We start from the raw sequence: 18,048 nt of genomic DNA on the forward strand, positions 1-18,048 counted from the left end.
AATTCTGCCTTTTATTGAGCTGTTGTGTCTCAACCAGGGAGACTGCAGTGGGGAACATTAACCCATGCAGCGCCACATGCACCTGACACCATTGAGCTTTCAATGAGTAAAGATGAATCAGTTTTACAACACGCTGCCGGATGTGATGGTGTTGTATTGTACTGAGATGCTTTGCATGATAGACATTTATATGTCAGCTGTTCTTGTAGGATCCTGCTGGAGTTAACCCCTTCAATTGTCAACAATTAAACACATGCTTTGTGTTAAAAAATACAAATGGCCTGACTTTTCAGTGGTACTTGAATGCATCATGTCTTATTAACAGTAAAGTATAATATAAGATCTTTGTGCCTGTATGTCTTGCAGATGCCGGCTGGAAAGTCAGCGGTGAAGCGACCAAGCCGGTCTATGGGTGCCAGGTGACCATCCAGTCAGAGCAGGAGAAGCAAATGATGAAGATGTACCGAAGGGAGGAGAAAAAAGAGAGGAAGAGAGGCAAAGGAGGAGATGACGGCGGCGACTCCTCAGATGCTGTCATAAACTTTGACCCCAGAGAGATGAGAGCCCAGCGGTACATCATCTCCTCCAACGTTCACTCTGTCCTTTCACGCTCGTTTTTTCCTTTGTTCTTTGTGTGTCTGTCTCCACCTGTGCTCTCAGGTGTCTACAGCAAAAACCAACAAGCTCCTGAATTTTTTATGACGATAAAAAAGAAAGTACAGCGGCTCTTCTGCAGCGTGTCACATCTTTTCTTTGTAAGAGATTCTTCTGAAAGTTTAATTTCAGAGGATCAGAGGATGAAAAAAAAGAGCAGCAACCTGTTTAATTAAAAAACTTAGCATGGCCAAATCCAGTGCAGTGTGAAGGGAAAGATTAGTGAAGAGGTAAGCCACTTTAGGAAGGAACATAATGCCTCTTCATTTGAATCACTCATCAATGGCTCTATTTATTTTTCAAGCAGAATTATGGAAGAAGATACAAATGGCTGCAGATGTGGCAGTTTTACTTTCTCATTACTTTTCTTTTTCCATCTTGAGTGCCCAGTTTTACTGGATAGACACCACTGTTCACTGTTATATTTCATGTTCTACAGAGAACAGGCCCTGCTGTATGCACAACGTGAACCTATACTGGCCAGAGAACGAGTGTACGAACGCATCCGATATCCTAACGTGTACGACAGCTACGCAGAAGCCACAAAGACACCAGCGTTTGTTGGAGGAGCCAGGGTAAGTCGATGGCGTAATGTGTCATGTCACATGCTTGGTTAATCATAGCAGTATAAAATAGAAGAAATATTGATGGCCACATGCTCTGACTTACTGAAAAATATGTCTGTGAGACAGAGGTAACAATCGCCACATAACTTTTATGTGTGGTGCAAGGAAATCTGGCCTGGAAACACTCTCTCACACACTCATTTGAATCATGCACTGCATACAGTGTGGAAGATCAATGATCTGATTATGAGTCTTTTATTCCACAAGTTAAACTGTAGGTGTTCCAGATATGTACATATTTGTTTAAAAAAGCTCAATTAGTTATGTACTGGCACCGTGGAAAGCAGACATTGATTGTAGAATTGGTTTTGAAGCTAAAACTTCTCTGAGTGTTTAAATGTAATTGTGCCATCAATCAGATCTGAGGTTTCAGGGGAAGTGCTTTGAATAGAATCTAAGGATGTAGAATAGCATAAATGTTTATGATTTGGTTTCAGAGCGAGTGAAGTTTGTGTTTAATGAACACAGTATTTACCCCAGGACAGCCCTTTGTGTGGTTGTGTAGTCTGTAGTTTTTTTCTTCTTCATCTTCCCACATTTGTTGTGTGTCCATTGAATTAAATAATCATAATAAAAAAAACTAAGGAGGTAAACAGTGATGGAACCCAGTTAAACTTTCCAGTTTGAGAAAAATAAAAAGTGAACAGGTTTTGGGTCTTTGTGATCATTTATGGGTTTGTGTATGTGTGACATTTAGATGCTGCTGCCTGAGGGAATCCGCAGAGAGAATACTAAGATGTATGAAGAAGTGGAGATCCCGCCCAATGAACCCATGCCTATCGGTTTCGAGGAGAAGCCTGTCTTCATCTCTGAGCTAGATGAGGTAGGAGCCACCGTGTTCTTGTCTTTGTTTCTGCTCTGTGTGTGTGTTTGTACACTAGAAACTGACATTCCCTGAATTAGGACAGGAAAACCTGATGGAAGAGATGCACAAAAAATGCTTCAGTGCCTCAAATTTGTGTCTGTAATTCAAATAACGTGCTTAAGGCTGAACGAGAAAATGTAAGGCACGGTCGAATCTCTGTCACGAGGTCATGATTTCATTGTTTCACAGCTATGTTTACGAATGAACACAATTTTCTCATTTGTATTATTGTTCTGTGGTTAAACAAACAAGGTAGTTACTATCATTTAATGTTGACAAGTACCTCAGGAGGCTGAACTTGTTGCTCATATCCTTAGTGTGGGTTCATTGTTCACGGCTGTATAGATAGATAGACGTACTTTATTGATCCCGCAGAGGAAAATTGTTAAATCACAGCAGCAAAGAACACAATAAATAAAGCATCAAGTCCTCCAGCTTCATAGAAAACCATAGAAAGTCATTGCTACGAGTAGAGAGGAGTCACCTTTCTTTGTGCTGTATCAACTAAATCATAAAAAAAAATCATTATTGATTTGACAATTTGAATCGTATTTGCATTTTGCAACAGAAAAATGGGAGCTCAGTGCACTATAGAGACTCTGAACATCAGCCTTCAGATCAGCCACTCAGTTGTGGTCATGACACTGGAGACGCGTGAATCTGATGTGGTTGTGCTGCGGCGTGCAGACTTTTAAATTAAGGTTTTTTATTTTTTTTTTAAATGACCCAGACGGTGTATTCAAACGTCAAAGCTCTAGTTTTCTGAGATCATTAATGTTGGGCACGTCTTCCTCCTCGCTGCCTCTACAACAGGTGCTCATTCAATATAAAGTGTCCTTGGAAGTTTGTTGAGTCTCAGCTTGTGCTTATCATGATCACAGATCTGTTTCAGGTTATTTGGTGTCCTTCCGATTTGTTCTTTTGTGTGATATAACCTCTGGCTCAGCTGTTGCCTCTGCCTCACCTCTCTGATCGACTTCTGATCAATTTTTCTGTTCAGTTCTGTGATTCTGTTATGTATCCACGTTGGGATACTCAGTCCTTTTAACATCAACAACTGTATCCAAGCAGCATTGATTGACCGATTGCTTTAAATGTCTGTAGGCTTTAGGCTGTTTTCTTTAAAGACAGTTAAGAGTTAGGAAAAGTCTTGCCCTGATGGTCTTCTCATTTGCCTTCTACATTTTGCTCGTAGAGACTAAAGAAGTTTACAGTTCCAGATTGAAGATTGTCTGTGTTTGGAGTATTGTGGAGTCTGCTTTCACATTTCAGTTACTTTCCTGGCAACATTTTAGTGTATCTGCAGGGATAACAGGAATTGTCTGCGTGTCTGTCAGCTGTCAGGAGACTGTGCTTCCTTGGATATTTATACAGTGGTCCCCGTTATCCTCCATCTGAGTGAATAGGAGAAGGACTGTGGCTCTAACGGCCAGTGAGTGATGTTCCTTCTTAATGGAAGTGCTGTAGCTCTCAGCTAGCTGTCAGCTGACACAATGACCCATCAGTCTGACTGACACCTCAAGCTGACAATCCCACACTCATACCGGTATGCACATTCCCCGCAGCCTCTGGGCAGGTTTTTACCCAGCCTCCATTGGGGCGTATTAGAAAGGAAGCAAGCTGGAAAACCACAAGTTCAGTTTGGGGCGGGCCCTTTGGGAGGAGGAGGACTCCAGCAGAGTCCACACACATCATTGTCTTTTAAAGCCTCTGCTCCCATGCTGTCTGCAGAAGTAGGCTTTGCAATCCATCATCACTGCATCACTAGTGAAGATGCAGCAGTGCAAAAGGTTACCCATTCCTCTCTCCGAGTTTGGCCTTTTGTTTATGAAGGCACTAAAGTACGACACCCGTAAACCTCAAAAGCAGTTTGTCACACTTCAGGAGATTTGTGTAACTGCTCACCTCCCTTAACCTTCCTGTCACTCATGCTAATAGACATCATAATAAACAGGATTCAGCTTTGGCGCATATGTGCGTGTAATTGAGTGTTTTTTGGATGAAAGTGTGTTAGAGCGTCTTGTGCCGTGACAAATTGATAAATGGATGGTTTAATCACATCTACACTGTTGCTCTTGTTGTTTTCACCGTTTATCAGACCGGCTCAGGTGTGTGTGTATGTTTGCACTCTGAGTGCCGGGGTCTTTTCGATGCCTGTCAATTTCAATCCTCATCAGGCTTGTCTTTGAGGATTTGACCATTAATCCTTCCATTAGCCACAGGGATGTGCCCACAGAGGCACAGTATTGTACAGTCACACACCACTTTGTAAATATGAACAGTGATGATTTGGTCCAGGTTGCTGTTTTTAGCTGTTTGAATGTTATGTTTTTCCCCGGGTAAGATGACTATAACTTTTTTATCAAGCATTTTCCTGTTTGTTTGTGGTCATTTATATTCATTAGTTAACAAAACAAAGACTTATCATTTAAGTATACTCCTATTAAGACTTAGGATAATTTCATTGGACACTCTTCTGTTTAAACCTTCATTAAGAGCATTCTTTGAGTCCTGGAAAACAGTAAGGACGTATTTCAGTCCTAGAAAATCTCAGGGAAAAGAGAAAAATAGTAAAATGACATAGAAAAAAAATACAATGATTTAACCTGCAAAGACATGTCAGAGAGCAACATGATGCAATTGTTATCCATGTGATCCTCATCTGTTAAAGCAGTATTATATCTTAGAATTGTCCCCTAAAATGATTCTCTGACAACAATGGGAACTGTGCTTAGGTTCCCTGGCCCCTTTTGCTGCATTGTTTGAGCCATTCACTGTCCTGTCAAATAAGATGCATGACCGCTCATCATCCTGTGGTAGTTACAAGTATGAGTAGTGATGGTTTAAGTTGGCCCATAATAGACAGATGCTTCATCACCTGCCATTCATTTTTGAAAGAAATCTGGCATTTCCAAACTATTTCCAATGATGGCTCCCCAGATGGTTGTGTTCATCAAACCATCTGGCACATCAGGTTAGATCTGAGGAGGAACTGTGGAAGAATTGTCATTCTGAATGAATTTCCATCTTAATTCATATTGGCATGTGGCTGCTGTGTATAAGAATAAAGATCCAGGATCCATGTAAACCAGTATCTTTAAGGAAGATTTGAATCTTCAGCCCCAGGACCCAGCTCTGCTGTTTATGTATTGTCGTTATCTCATTAATTCCATGGTGGTTTCCATTATTAAGGATGATTTAGGATGTATTAAGGAGATGTGTGCCTCTAGGCAGATTGTTTCCTGTAGACTGTGAACCTAAACATGTTAGCATCATTTACCTTTTTGAAGTAAGTTCCTGTCTTCCTGTCTTCTTCCTTAAAGGCTCATCTCTTGTTTTTCCTCCTCCCAGAGTTTCTCTCCTGCTTACTTGTCGTTGCTCCTTCATCTTTCAAAGTTCCTGTGTAACTGATACAGATTGATATGGAACCTTAATTAGCCTCCGTCAGACAGCAGCATCTCTATTCATTAGCTTAAGCCTGGGCAACTCTGGAACAAAGTGCCTCACTCCTCTTAAGCACCAGCGCACAATTCCTAATAAGTCTTTACGTACTATTAGGAGGGCTTTGAAAGGCAGGCTGAAAAGTCTGCCGCCCCTCTCTGTCTCTCCTCCTCCTCCTCCTCCTCCTCTGTACCGTTCACACTGAGTGCTGATTGTCATTTATTGAAAGCTGTAATAGTGAACAGGGATGTGCGATCCTCAGCGCGCCTTTAATAGCACTGCAAAACATTAAAAGTGGGGAATTTATTAGGATGCTTTTTAACTAATGAATCAGAGTCTGGGCATCCCGCACTCACCACAGTGGTAAAAGCCTTCCTAATTCATCCAAATAGATCTGTTACTGAGTGTGGTTTGAGTGCGAGCAAGTGCTTCTTTTTTTGTAGTACTGAGACGTCAAACAGGCGCAGAACTGCTTCTTGTACATGCTGATATATATTAAATAGTCCTAACAGCAGAAGAGACTTCTTCAGTATAGACAGTAGCAGTGACAGCATACACAACAGCACTTCCTGTGAGCTGGTGGACTAATTGATAGGGATCCACTCGGGCTGCTGACACACTCTGAGAAATGACACATTCCCACAGGAAAAACAGTCTGCAGAGGGAGGAGGATTAAGAAACACATAAAGCTTTGCTCTTTAGCAGATAGAAGAGACCCATACTGTGTGTGTGTGTGTATGTGGGTTGGTTAAAAGGCATAAGTAATGAATGACTCTTCACCCCCGCTTTGCTCTGTACATCATTCTGCTGCTTGACACTTAAACAGCTGCTATTATTGCTCTTCATGGAAGATGCCTCGTCATTAGAGACGGCCGGAGATGATATGTTTTTGGGTTGTCTGTTAGTTGTGTTTTTGTGGGTGTGTTGAGACAAATTTCCACGGTGGTAAATGGCCACATAAATTCACAAAACCCAGTATTTGACAGAAAAATGTAGTGGCCAAGGAAGGGTCAGCTGTCAAAGAGGGCTCCAAATGCAAGATGTTGGAAAGGACCCAGGCTAACCTCTGTGCAGCTAAAGGAGTCTTTCACACTGGCTAATGCTCATGAATCCACCATCAGGAGAGCAACCCCGGTGTGCAGAGCTGCAAGGAGAAAGTCATTGCTCTTCAAAAAGAACACTGCTGCCTGTCTGAAGAAGAGGAAGGCCAGAGGGGTTCTGGAAATATGTATCCTGGAGGGATGACAGCAAAATAGAATTGTTTGGTTTAAATAACAAGCACCAGTCCTTATCCCATCTGTGAGGCTTGCCGGTGGTAGTTTTATTGTTTGGGTCATATTTATGTAGAAAGAAGAGAAACATCCTCAAAGCTTCACAAAGTTTAAAGCAGCACTGTAAGACAGATTTGAGTAGTTCTACAACACACTGGGGAGCCATTGTCAAATTGAGTTCCTAAGAGCCACAGACCGACCGTACATACATACAGATGGAAGGTGTAGTTTCCCCCCCTAGCCATTATGCTTGTAAGTGCTGCCACGGCTTAAAAAGAAACCATTACTACTGTCTGCACAGTAGAGGTCAAGAGGTCGGCATCATTACTGCTATTACCCGCTGACCTCAGCGTGTTAGAGTTATAAAATGTAAAATGATTCGATACAAAGAATAGAATACAAAGCTTTTATTAATTGCATAGCTCTTCCTTTCCTGATCGGTTTAATACAACACACAGTGAGCAGCTACCGTGTCCTTCCATCCTCCATGTCCGCTCTGTCACCTACAACAGCCTACTCCTCGTGGGACCCGGTACCTTAAAGGTAGAGTAGGAGATTTTGAAAACTCAGTGAGAGTCAGCCAGATTTCCAAAGTAAACACACGGCCCTTTCTCTCGGAGCTCACCCCGAAGCCACGCCTCCCAATCACATGGACGCGCGTTACCTGAAGACGAGCTGCGGTCTGTGACTTCGGCCATCATGCACGTACCTCTCTGGTGTGCGCAGAGCAGGAAGAGAGTGACAACCAGCCAATACTCCGCGCAGGGTCCACCCGGAGGATTGGCTGATGTTTTTAGTGTTTTATAGCTTCCACAGATGATTCATATTCTTCATTTTGATGTGAAACTGCCGAACTAATCGGTTGCTATCGATTTGTAAAGAGAAGTTACACTAATTTAACAAAAAGTGCATCAGAATGAAATCTCCTACCCGACCTTTAATGCTCGACCGCCCGCGTCCCGCCTGAGGCAATGTTCATCTTGCATGTTCCCGCGAGATTTGCAGTTCCCGCCCACTGCAGGTCTCTACTGCAGAACCATCTTCACCAGCTTAGCATGTCTTGTGACGGTTAACACAAACCAATCTATATAAGAATGTAAATTTGCAAAGATGCAGCCGGACACGTCAGCTGAGGGTCTGCTCTCCTGTACTTCTACTCTCAGCTGTTGGTAGCAGGTGAGCAGCCAGCCCTGGTGCTGTTGTCACTCCTGTATGTTTTGCCAATGCTGCTCTCTCTCACTCAGCATCCTTTGATTCTCCACACTGTTGACAGCTTGCACTCTCCTTCCCTGTGCAGATACGAGCGTCTAAGTACAGTTCTACAAAGATGAGGCAGAACTGAACAACCCTCCATCCATAATTAATCCACCTTGATTGCATTTCCTAATCCAGTTTTGATGTGGTTCCCCCCACAGCACACACACACACACACACACACATGTGGCTCTCTTAGACTTGCTAAACAGTAACTGCCAGTCTTCAAAGCTTCTTCGGTGTGATGCAGTTACACCACCTAAACATCCTGTACCTTTTTTTTTTTTATCAGCCATTGTAACTTACATTGTGATTCTCTCAGTCTATGATTAAATTAGATCAAATTAGAATGTGTGTGCATGGTCTTAATGAGGAGCTTTGGCCTCCATTTAGCTAGCTGATTGTTGTTAGTCGCAGCCTAAGCAATAACATTTTATTTGAAAGAGCTATGATTAGCAGCCTTTTATCAAGTACCATTAAAGGTTTTGTTTTCCTTTTATATAATAGATAATAGAATAACCCGGTTGAAATGCATTTAAGTTATTTAAAATTTAAACGGTCCTGTCTTAAAAAAAATACAATTACTGTTTGTGCCTTGAGTGGTACTCAGGAGAGATTATTTTTCTCATATGAAAACAGAAATCTAGAGAATCATACCCAGTAATACAAAATACTCAGCCCAATTTAACCCATTCAACCCCACAGCTCCTATTTTTTCTGTTTTTGCATGCACCCAACAACAAAAACCATAAAACACTGCACTAACTATGTAAAAATATAATCATATTACATATCAAATTAAACAGGATAAACTCCACTACAAGCACATATAAGTCATATTTACACACATCATACATAACTCCAACACCATGCGAATCAATTATCAATCATCAAAATAAAACTCTCATATCAAAGTCGACCCTCTTGCCACATGGTTATTGCGAGCTCTGTGATACTTCAGGTCACACAAACAAACCAGGTGTCATATGAAAGCTGAGACTTCACCAATCGACACTGTTACATTTGTTTCGCTATATTATGAAGATTCGGCAATTTAAAATATAAAGAATATAAAATTAAAAAATTGCTTTTTACAGCGAGTAACAAAAAAATCTGTCTTCTGTAAATTTGAGATGAAAAGTCATATTGGAGATCAAGAAATGCTTGGTTCAGATCAACATGTCTGTGTTTATTCAAGACTAAAAACAACCACTGAATCACAGTCGGGTTTATGGTCAGTTATACACACATACAAGGATTTAGTTGCATGAATAACAGTAAAAGGTAAAGTAGCAGGAGTAAAAAAAAAAATTAAAACAAATATATAAACTAAATAAAATGTGCTTGTATATGACATTATGTTATCTCACAAGGTCATAGGATGTGATGGCGTCGCCTGCAGATTTAATTAGCCACTTATAATTAAGGTGCTAATTAAAACGAGTTAGCTGAGTTTTGAAAGAAATAAGCTCCACTGTGTCAGAAGGATGTTTGAAGTTTCTTCCATATGTAGGACTTGTGTGATTCTGGGCTCTACAGCTGGTAATTATACATAATATGATGGTCTGGGGTTATTTGCAATGTTATTTTGTGTTTGCTGTGAGATATCAGGAATTGGGTGATTAAAGTAAGATACAAGGATTTAGGCCTCACAAGGCTCTCTGCCACTTCAGCAGGTGCTCGTGGATGAAGTGATGGATTACCTCACTCTTTGCTATCTCCATCCCACTCCCAGCCCCACACCCCCCCTCTTCTTCTTCTTCCTGCTGCTGCTGCTGTTCTGTAGGGAAATGAATAGGTCTCCTGTTTGCTGCATCCGCATCTCACTCTGTAAAAACTCCACCGTGCATCTGGTGTGTGTGGAGCCATAGTCTCTAGGATTTATGGTGTGTTTGTGTGTTTGTGAATGTGTTTGGCCAGGTCATTTAGTACTCTGCGTGCAGGCTTGGAACAGGCTGATAAGTTGTTTGCAAAAACTGGCAATTAAAAGTTGATCAGGCTGTCAATTCAAATGGAATGAAATGGAACCAGAAAGTAATTAAAAGGATGGCATGAAAATGACAACAATTATATCTCTTAGCTTCCCATTACCGATGCACAGAGGAATTTAATTAGTTTAGAAGCTCATATAGTGATTCATACAGTAAACACACAATTATACAAAATAGTTGCCTCCTCACAATAAACACTGGTGGCTTTTTTTTGTCATTATACAGAGTGTGCCAGCTCAGTTTCACCATTAAACCCACACAGAAGAAGGCCAAAAGATATGGACAACACTATTGCTGTTGAATCATTAGTTGCAATCTACATGGGTCCAATTAGTGTGTTTTACGTGGCTGGTGGATTTGCGGGATATTCCCAGTTCTCCCAGTTTGCCCATATGGCTGTAGGCTGTGTATCCGCTGTGTTAATGAGCCTGTCACTTTCTATCCCACTCAGCATTGGACTAAGATGGGCAGATGGACACCTTCTTAAGCACAAACTACAGTATGTGCTGCTGAGAATGAATGGTTGTGCTTTATCGATAGCTCTGTGTACACACGCTTTCACTCTGGCAACACAAAGCTTGTTCGTTGCTGAAGGATCTTCATATTGCAGAATATCTTGAGCCAGCTGGGTTTTAAAGATTGGTTCTGCCTTGACTCATACAGCTCCTCTCATTAGAAACTTTATTTAACCCTCCTGCTGAAAGGTTGCCGACAGATGTTTATGGCTTCATATTAGCCAGCTGGGCTCTGCAGTGCTGCCTTTAAATGTCCGATCCTTGTTTTAAATGGGGTTTTAAAGTAGCCGGGGTCATTCATTTGCAATAATGCATGGTAGTTTAATGAAGCAGGAAGATGGTTGTTATGGTTCACTCTGTGAGGGCTGTATCTGGTGGAAAGAGAACAGGAGAGTGTGTTGGCTCCAGATGTATTTTTTTTAGGTCTTCTCAGCTTAATTAAGTTGCCATCTTTCCTGGTGATGTCAGCTTGACGGTCTGCCTTCTGTTTTTTTGTGACCTTATGTCACAGTGATGAGGTCTAGTCACTGATAATTTCACATTGTCCTGTATCAGGGAGTTTGCCAGAAGTCGTTATGGTGAAGGGATAATTTTTATGTCAGCCATCCACAAAAGCACCTCTGAGGAAAATATGTAATATAAACTTTATTAATGCAAAACTATTAAATACAACCTGGTTCGCTTGGTTTTTAAAGACAGAAGAAAACATATTTAATACAGTTTAAATCTGGTGTTGAGGTCGATAGGTATGGGGTTTCTATATATTCCCCATATTTGATGTTGATTTTATGTAGTTTGGCTGGTTTTCTTGACTTCCATATGAAAAAATATAAACATCACTAACTACAACACAAATTGGCTTAACTTGAACATTTATTGAACCTGTGTCTCTCCAGTGTGCGTCACATCTGGTAGACATGACACTGTTGCTTTAGTGAAATGCTGCTTTATGAATTAGTCTTATAGCAGTGTGAATACGCTACAGTGGTTAATGTGCTGTTGAGTCTGCCTATTAAATGGCTGCCCACAGATGTGCCCAGTCAATCTACTGACGAATAACTAATACAACTTTAGGTTCGTTTTTAAATGTATTTATTTTTTGTTAAAATAGGAAAATAAATGACATAATATGTAAATAATCTATTTCTTTTAACTTGACGTATGTTAAGATGAACTATATACACAGGGTATAAATGACATACCTGAAAATAATGAGCCTCACTAACATGTTCGTTGTAGGATGAGGAGAAAAAAAAAACAGCTGGACGCAGTTTTACATAAAGGCTCTGTGGCTGCTGAAATTCTTGATGAGCAAGTTTTCAGCAAAGCGGGACTGGTCCTATGTGTTAACAGCTGCATAATGCCCATTTCAGTACAGTAACTATCTCCCCACAACTCTGACATCACACCCTGGAGACAAGTTTTGGCAGGCACAGCTGGATCTCCAATTGGAAGATGTGTGTGCATACATTAACATAACAATGAAGCCGGAGAGTTTTTAAGGAGAGAATAAAACTGGAGATTTCCAAAGATCATTAAATGATGACACTTTTCTATTTACAACATGTATTCTTTACCTCAAGGTGAATTCTGGGGCAGGCATGCATTTGCATTAATTAGCATGTTTAAGAAGTGTGGGGACGCTGGATTTTCGTTACAAACAGACAAAGTCGATAAATCAAAATGAGGGCCGGCCGCTCCAGTGATTGTTGTGGCTCTCTGATCACCGCACAGATACGGGAATGAGTGTCAGGAGCTTCGCAAAACTGGGTGACGCTCAGTGGCCCATAATTCAAATATGAATATTTATAAGGAGGAGCTCAGTGGACTTAGCCTTTGGGGAAATGATTGGGCAGACAGCAGGAGACTGGGAGCACCATACTTCTACAGAGAGAGTAGAAGAAGCTCTAAATTCATTTTGATGTGCTTCCACACTGTACCTTCACTTGTTTTGTCATAGGAGGAGTGGAGTTAGTGGCAAAGCTGTATATGAAATTAATTATGTGTTCACACATGTAGCAGATGTATATTCCAGAGGTAAGGGAAGAGGTACAAACAGTTTGTGTCCTGGGTGGGTGGGGTCTGCAGCTATACGACCAGCCCTCCTTTGAATCTGGCTGTCGTATATGGAGTCCGGCTGTGGGAGAAGACTTCCCACAATCCCCTGTGCTGTCTTCACCACCCGGGCCAAGTCCTTTCTGTCCTTTGCAGTGCAGCTCCGGTACCACACTGTTGCACTCAGACAGAGGATGCTTTCTTTTGTGGCCCTGTAGAAGTTTGTCAGGAGCTGAGAGGAAGAAGAAAAAGAAGAGCCATTGTTGGGCCTTCTTCACCTGTTGGGACGTGTGCAGGGACCAAGACAGGTCAGATGCGATGTGGATGCCCAGGAACTTGATGTTGTCCACCCGCTCCACCTCCTCCCCATGAATGAGGAGAGGGGTGTGTTCCATCCTCCTGGATCTCCTAAAGTCCACAATGACCTCCTTGGTCTTGCTAGTGTTCAGGACAAGGTCCTGCCAGGTGCTGGATCTCCTCTTTGTAGTGAGTCTCATCATTGTCTGATATGAGACCCACTACGGTGGTGTCATCTGCAAACTTCACAACTATGTTAGTGGAATGAATGGCACAACAGTCATGTGGGAACAAGGCCTGATGTCCTCTGTCCTCTAAAAGTGTTCAGGCTAATGAGACAGCAACCTGTTATCAGCATAAAACTATGTTCCAGAATTGATACCCGGAGTAGTGTGTAGTCTGTAGGAGAAGCACTTGTTGGACTTGTTACCTGGTCTGCTGGGTTCTGCTTGTGCAGTTCTTCAGATACCTTCTGTGCCCAAACACAACACCTAACTAGCTGCAACCTGGGATGCCCTTCACTCCTTCCAGCTTAAGTGGACTCTAATAATAAAGTTGCTCTTCGGTGCATTAATAACCTCTTCCTCCCTACTGGGCTGTGGGGCCAACTTCCGAACAGCAACCCCCCCTCTGCCCCCCCCATCCTTGCCTGACATGCACTCTTTAATTATTTCTTTCTATGAGTGTTGGAGCGAAACGAGAGGAAGAGGAAAAGTGATGACATGCTTCTAATGAATCCTTGAATAAATAATACTGCTGTCTAAGCTTAAGGCATCCTGAAGCAGCCTGAGTCTGAGAAATCTGCAACATAGAGAACAGCAAAAAATAGACACATGGGCAGACAGTGTACTTGTTTTTGTATTTCCTCAGGTGGTCCCAAAGCTCATTTTGTTTTGGTCAGTTAAAAAGAAAGACCACCAGATTTCATTCTTTTGCTTGTATATATGCAGTTCTTCTCTTTTATTAAGCACAAAAGTATAAATAAATTCAGAGAAGTGTAAGAACCACAGAAGCCACTGGCAGGTTTCAAATGCATGCTATTAAAAACATCACCCTAAAAGTGAACAACAGGCAAAACAATCAGACTTTGTACTTTCCAATGTGTGCCATAATTGACTTAGATGACATTTTCGTCAGCATATATTTTGCCAAATGTTTTTCATTGAACAGTCGAAGGTGGATTACATGAAAGAAATGCTCACTCTCACCTGCTTTCAGTAGATGACAAGACTTTTCATTGTGTGCTCCATTTAATCCTAAAATGCTGACTCCACATTTGCCACTTATAATTTTAAATATTTAATTACTTAGAGAGACACTGGCTGATCATGTGGTGTGTTATCACGCGCTCATTTGCATTTTATAACTATGGTTTTTTTTTTGATGCTGAGGGGATTCTGTGCAGTGAGCGAACAGTGACTGAAACTATAAATACTTTGACAATGGGGAAAAAAAATCAAACCTTGTCACGATCTGAACTGTTTTATATGGACTCTAAGCTTTGAACTGTTCACAGGACACGTTTCACCTGCGTGTTTTCAGTCTACTGCATGTTTGTGTGTGTGTGTGTGTGTGGCACCAATTGTCCTTCACAGTGGCCGTCTCTCTGCTTATCGCAGCCAGTGTGAGATTGAGGGCCATCACCCACACTCTGTTGCCATAGCGAAGGCAGATGGAGGGCAGCTTGAGTGACAGATGATCCCGCCACACACATTTGTCCTCCCTCATGCTTTTTGATGCTAGACTCACACGCCGAGGCTCCGACTCCGACACCCACAGTAACTGATCACCTGTCTGCAGTATGTTACAGATTCTAAAGTGTAGTTTTTATCACAAAAAAAAGCTTAATACTCACGGGGGGCACTAAACAGTTTGACGTTTGCCTAAATCTAGTTGCCAAGGGAAACCAATACTGAGCTGTGTCAGTGACTCACTGGCCGATCAACAATGAAACTGATCCTGGGTTTTGTTTGTGCGAGTTGGAGCTCCTGAATCTGTGCATTCCTCCGTAGTTCACAGTTCTAATTAAATGAATTCAGATTGAAATGAGATTGTACAATTACTGTAATAAGATTTTACGGTTAGTGCTTGGAAAATAAGGGCTGCAGTAAAATGCTACAAATTGTTTAAAAGATTGCACAAACATCATCTTAACATAAAAAATACGGTTCAGATCTGGATTATCTTTACCAACAATGTGATTATTTGCACAAGCAAAATTAATCAAAATCAGCTTTTAATGCTTTTAATAGATTTATGGTGATGTTAGAGAAGCAGAGGTGGTTTGTGCAAAGGGTTATTGCCAGTGAAACCACATGTGCAATCCTCCAGCATGGCGACTGCACCTCTGTAATGACACTGCATGTAGCCGGAATGCTGATTGGATGAAAGGCTGGGTTTAATAGTGGCAGATGGAGCAGAGTTTAAAACACGCTAACACAAAGAAGCAGAGGAAAAAACACTCTTTACTTCAGTCTTTCTCACAGCATAGAGCATATGTTCCGTGTATGTTTGACTCTGTGGCAAAAAATAGCTACGACAGATTGATGTGTGTCTGCAAAATGGTGCACGGAGAATAAGCCATATTGTAATGTAATGAGTGCTGTAAATATTCCATATTCTTTTTTAAAGCTGACATTTCTTCGAGGTGTTGCATTCATTCTTTTCCTCTGCTTGTTCAGATCGGGCAGCTGGTGTTTAAAGGCATGAAGCGCCTGAACAGGATCCAGTCCATGGTGTTTGAGACGGCCTACAACACCAATGAAAACCTGCTCATCTGTGCTCCGACTGGTGCTGGAAAGACAAACATAGCCATGCTGACTGTTCTTCATGAGATCCGCCAGCACCTGCAGCCCGGTGGTGTCATCAAGAAGGACGAATTCAAGGTCTGATGCTGACACACACACAGACACACACACACACACACACACGCACACACACTCTCACACAGGGACTGGCTGTAAATATCTGTTACAGTCAGATTTAGGCGTTTCCCTGTGAGCTACTTGATGTTTGTTAGTCAGCTAAGTTTGTTCTTAACATGCCTCAGGGTGATTACATTTGCTGAAATTCACACACCCCATTTAGAGAATGTGATCGCTCAGATCATTGGCGATGCTTTAATGCGAACTTTCTGATTGTTTCCAGTTAAGGACAGCTGGATTTACTTGATTATGTTTCCTCTAGGAGATAGTTTGTTCTTTTTTCCAGCAACAACAATAATTTTTAACCATTTTTTTGGTGTAAAATTGATTAAACATGCCAGGCGTTGTGGTTTCAAGGTGTCCGTCAGTTCTCAGTAAGAACCAGGGCAGAGTCTTTGGTTGTAAAAGCTCCAAGATCTCTAAAAAATGTCCTGATTACATTTTATGTACCTGACAGTTAAAGGTCACGATATTCCTTTAAAGTCTGCATTATATATGAAGCTGGACAGACCTGAATGTCGACTGGTTGATTGGTCGATAAAGGCAAACAACTGGTACTTTATATTTTTATATTCTTTCATATATATAAAAACCACAACAAATGAGATAAATAAGTGCTCATCCATATATATTGCTTGAAGCTGCCAGTGTGTGTGTGTGTTCATGTATTCTTAATTAATCCTGATGAACTGATGTTTGACTACGTTTGACCTCAGTGGCTGTGGCAGGGACTGCCTTCAATGCAGCATTCAAAAGTAACATTCAGCCCGATCACAGTTTCACATTACAGCGTTCCTGTTTGTGTAATTATTTTTATTTTACATTTCTGAATGCTTGATGTTATATAAATATGAGAGATAAAAGTGGCTAAATACAGCAACTACAGTGAAATAAACACTCAGACCTGTTGGCCGCTTGGTCTGAAACCATCGGTGTGTCTTTCGAAATCCACAGTGTCAAACCCTAACAGTCAGATAAATAATTCAGACATCCAAAAGGCTTTGTTCTCTGTTATGAGGGCTCTAACACACACACACACACACACACCACACACATTCACTTCTTGCTGCACAGTACCAACAATAGTCACTTTTCATACATCACCATTAAACGTTACCCATGCAAGTGGCTGGCATAATATTTCTCAATAAATTGTGATTTGTGCTGGTTGCCAGAGAACAAATGATCCTGCCTCTGTTTGCTCATTTATCACCACGGTGTCCTTTCAGTCCCCCAAACCCCTACCTCCATCCTCTACCCTTCCTCACTCTGCTCTCTGTCCTATTTATTTCCATGCCCCCCCTCCCCTCTCTCTCTGTAGATCATATATGTGGCTCCAATGAAGGCCTTGGCAGCTGAGATGACTAATTACTTCAGTAAGCGATTGGAGCCGCTAGGCATCGCTGTGAAGGAGCTCACTGGAGACATGCAGCTAACCAAAGGAGAGATCCTCCGAACGCAGGTACTCACACACTGTCACACTCACGTTCGGGAGCTCCTATGTTTCCACAAATGTAGTTCAGCAAGTGAGGTGAGGAGACCTAAAGGAGGTTCTACACATGCATGTTCTCTAGCACCCCCAAGTGGTTTGGGTTGTGACATTTATTGGAGCCCCTTTTTTCAATAAAGTCTGCAGAGCACACCGGGAACATTGAATGTATACAGGAGTTGCCAAATAGATCATGTGTACATGCATGCCTCTGAGAGCTAACTAAATCAGGTATAAAAATAAAACTCTTACATCCTCAGAGCAGGTTGAAGCTCACGCTCTCATTACAATCACTGGCGCTCCATTAGAGATGAGCCCATTAAGCTCCATTGACTTTGTATTGAAGGAAGGTGCCTCCTTGTCATTTTGGTCATTTAGAGAAAGGACACTAGTGTCATGCATTCATTCTGCTGCTAAAATAATGTAAAGACACGAATAAAGTCATCACAAAGGCGCTGGTAACAGTGACTACATGCTGCATTCATTTGTTAATAAGGTGCTTTTGTAGTGTACAGAAATGGTTCTTTCTCCTATGTGTGGTTTTCTACATCCGGAGGTGTTTCCCAGCTCCTTTATTAAGATCTCAGTCTGCTCCTCAGGTTTGTTTTTCCCCTCGCTGACCACAGCAGTTTCTTATCTGCTGCTCCAGTTAGTTCTGTGACAGGA

At 41.6% G+C, this 18,048-nt stretch overlaps 1 protein-coding gene across 1 annotated transcript in view; it reads left to right on the top strand.

Annotated features, from left to right (window-relative positions):
* ascc3 (activating signal cointegrator 1 complex subunit 3) overlaps positions 1-18,048 on the top strand; it is a 93,543-nt gene that overhangs the window by 15,683 nt on the left and 59,812 nt on the right. Inside the window, exons 6-10 of the mRNA XM_028424792.1 lie at positions 367-571; positions 1,094-1,229; positions 1,978-2,103; positions 15,651-15,854; positions 17,215-17,355. Of these exons, the coding sequence (XP_028280593.1) occupies positions 367-571; positions 1,094-1,229; positions 1,978-2,103; positions 15,651-15,854; positions 17,215-17,355 (812 nt within the window). The remainder of the gene's footprint in view (positions 1-366; positions 572-1,093; positions 1,230-1,977; positions 2,104-15,650; positions 15,855-17,214; positions 17,356-18,048) is intronic.

This window comes from Parambassis ranga, chromosome 16 (assembly GCF_900634625.1).
Source record: "Parambassis ranga chromosome 16, fParRan2.1, whole genome shotgun sequence".
Lineage (NCBI taxonomy): Eukaryota > Metazoa > Chordata > Actinopteri > Ambassidae > Parambassis > Parambassis ranga.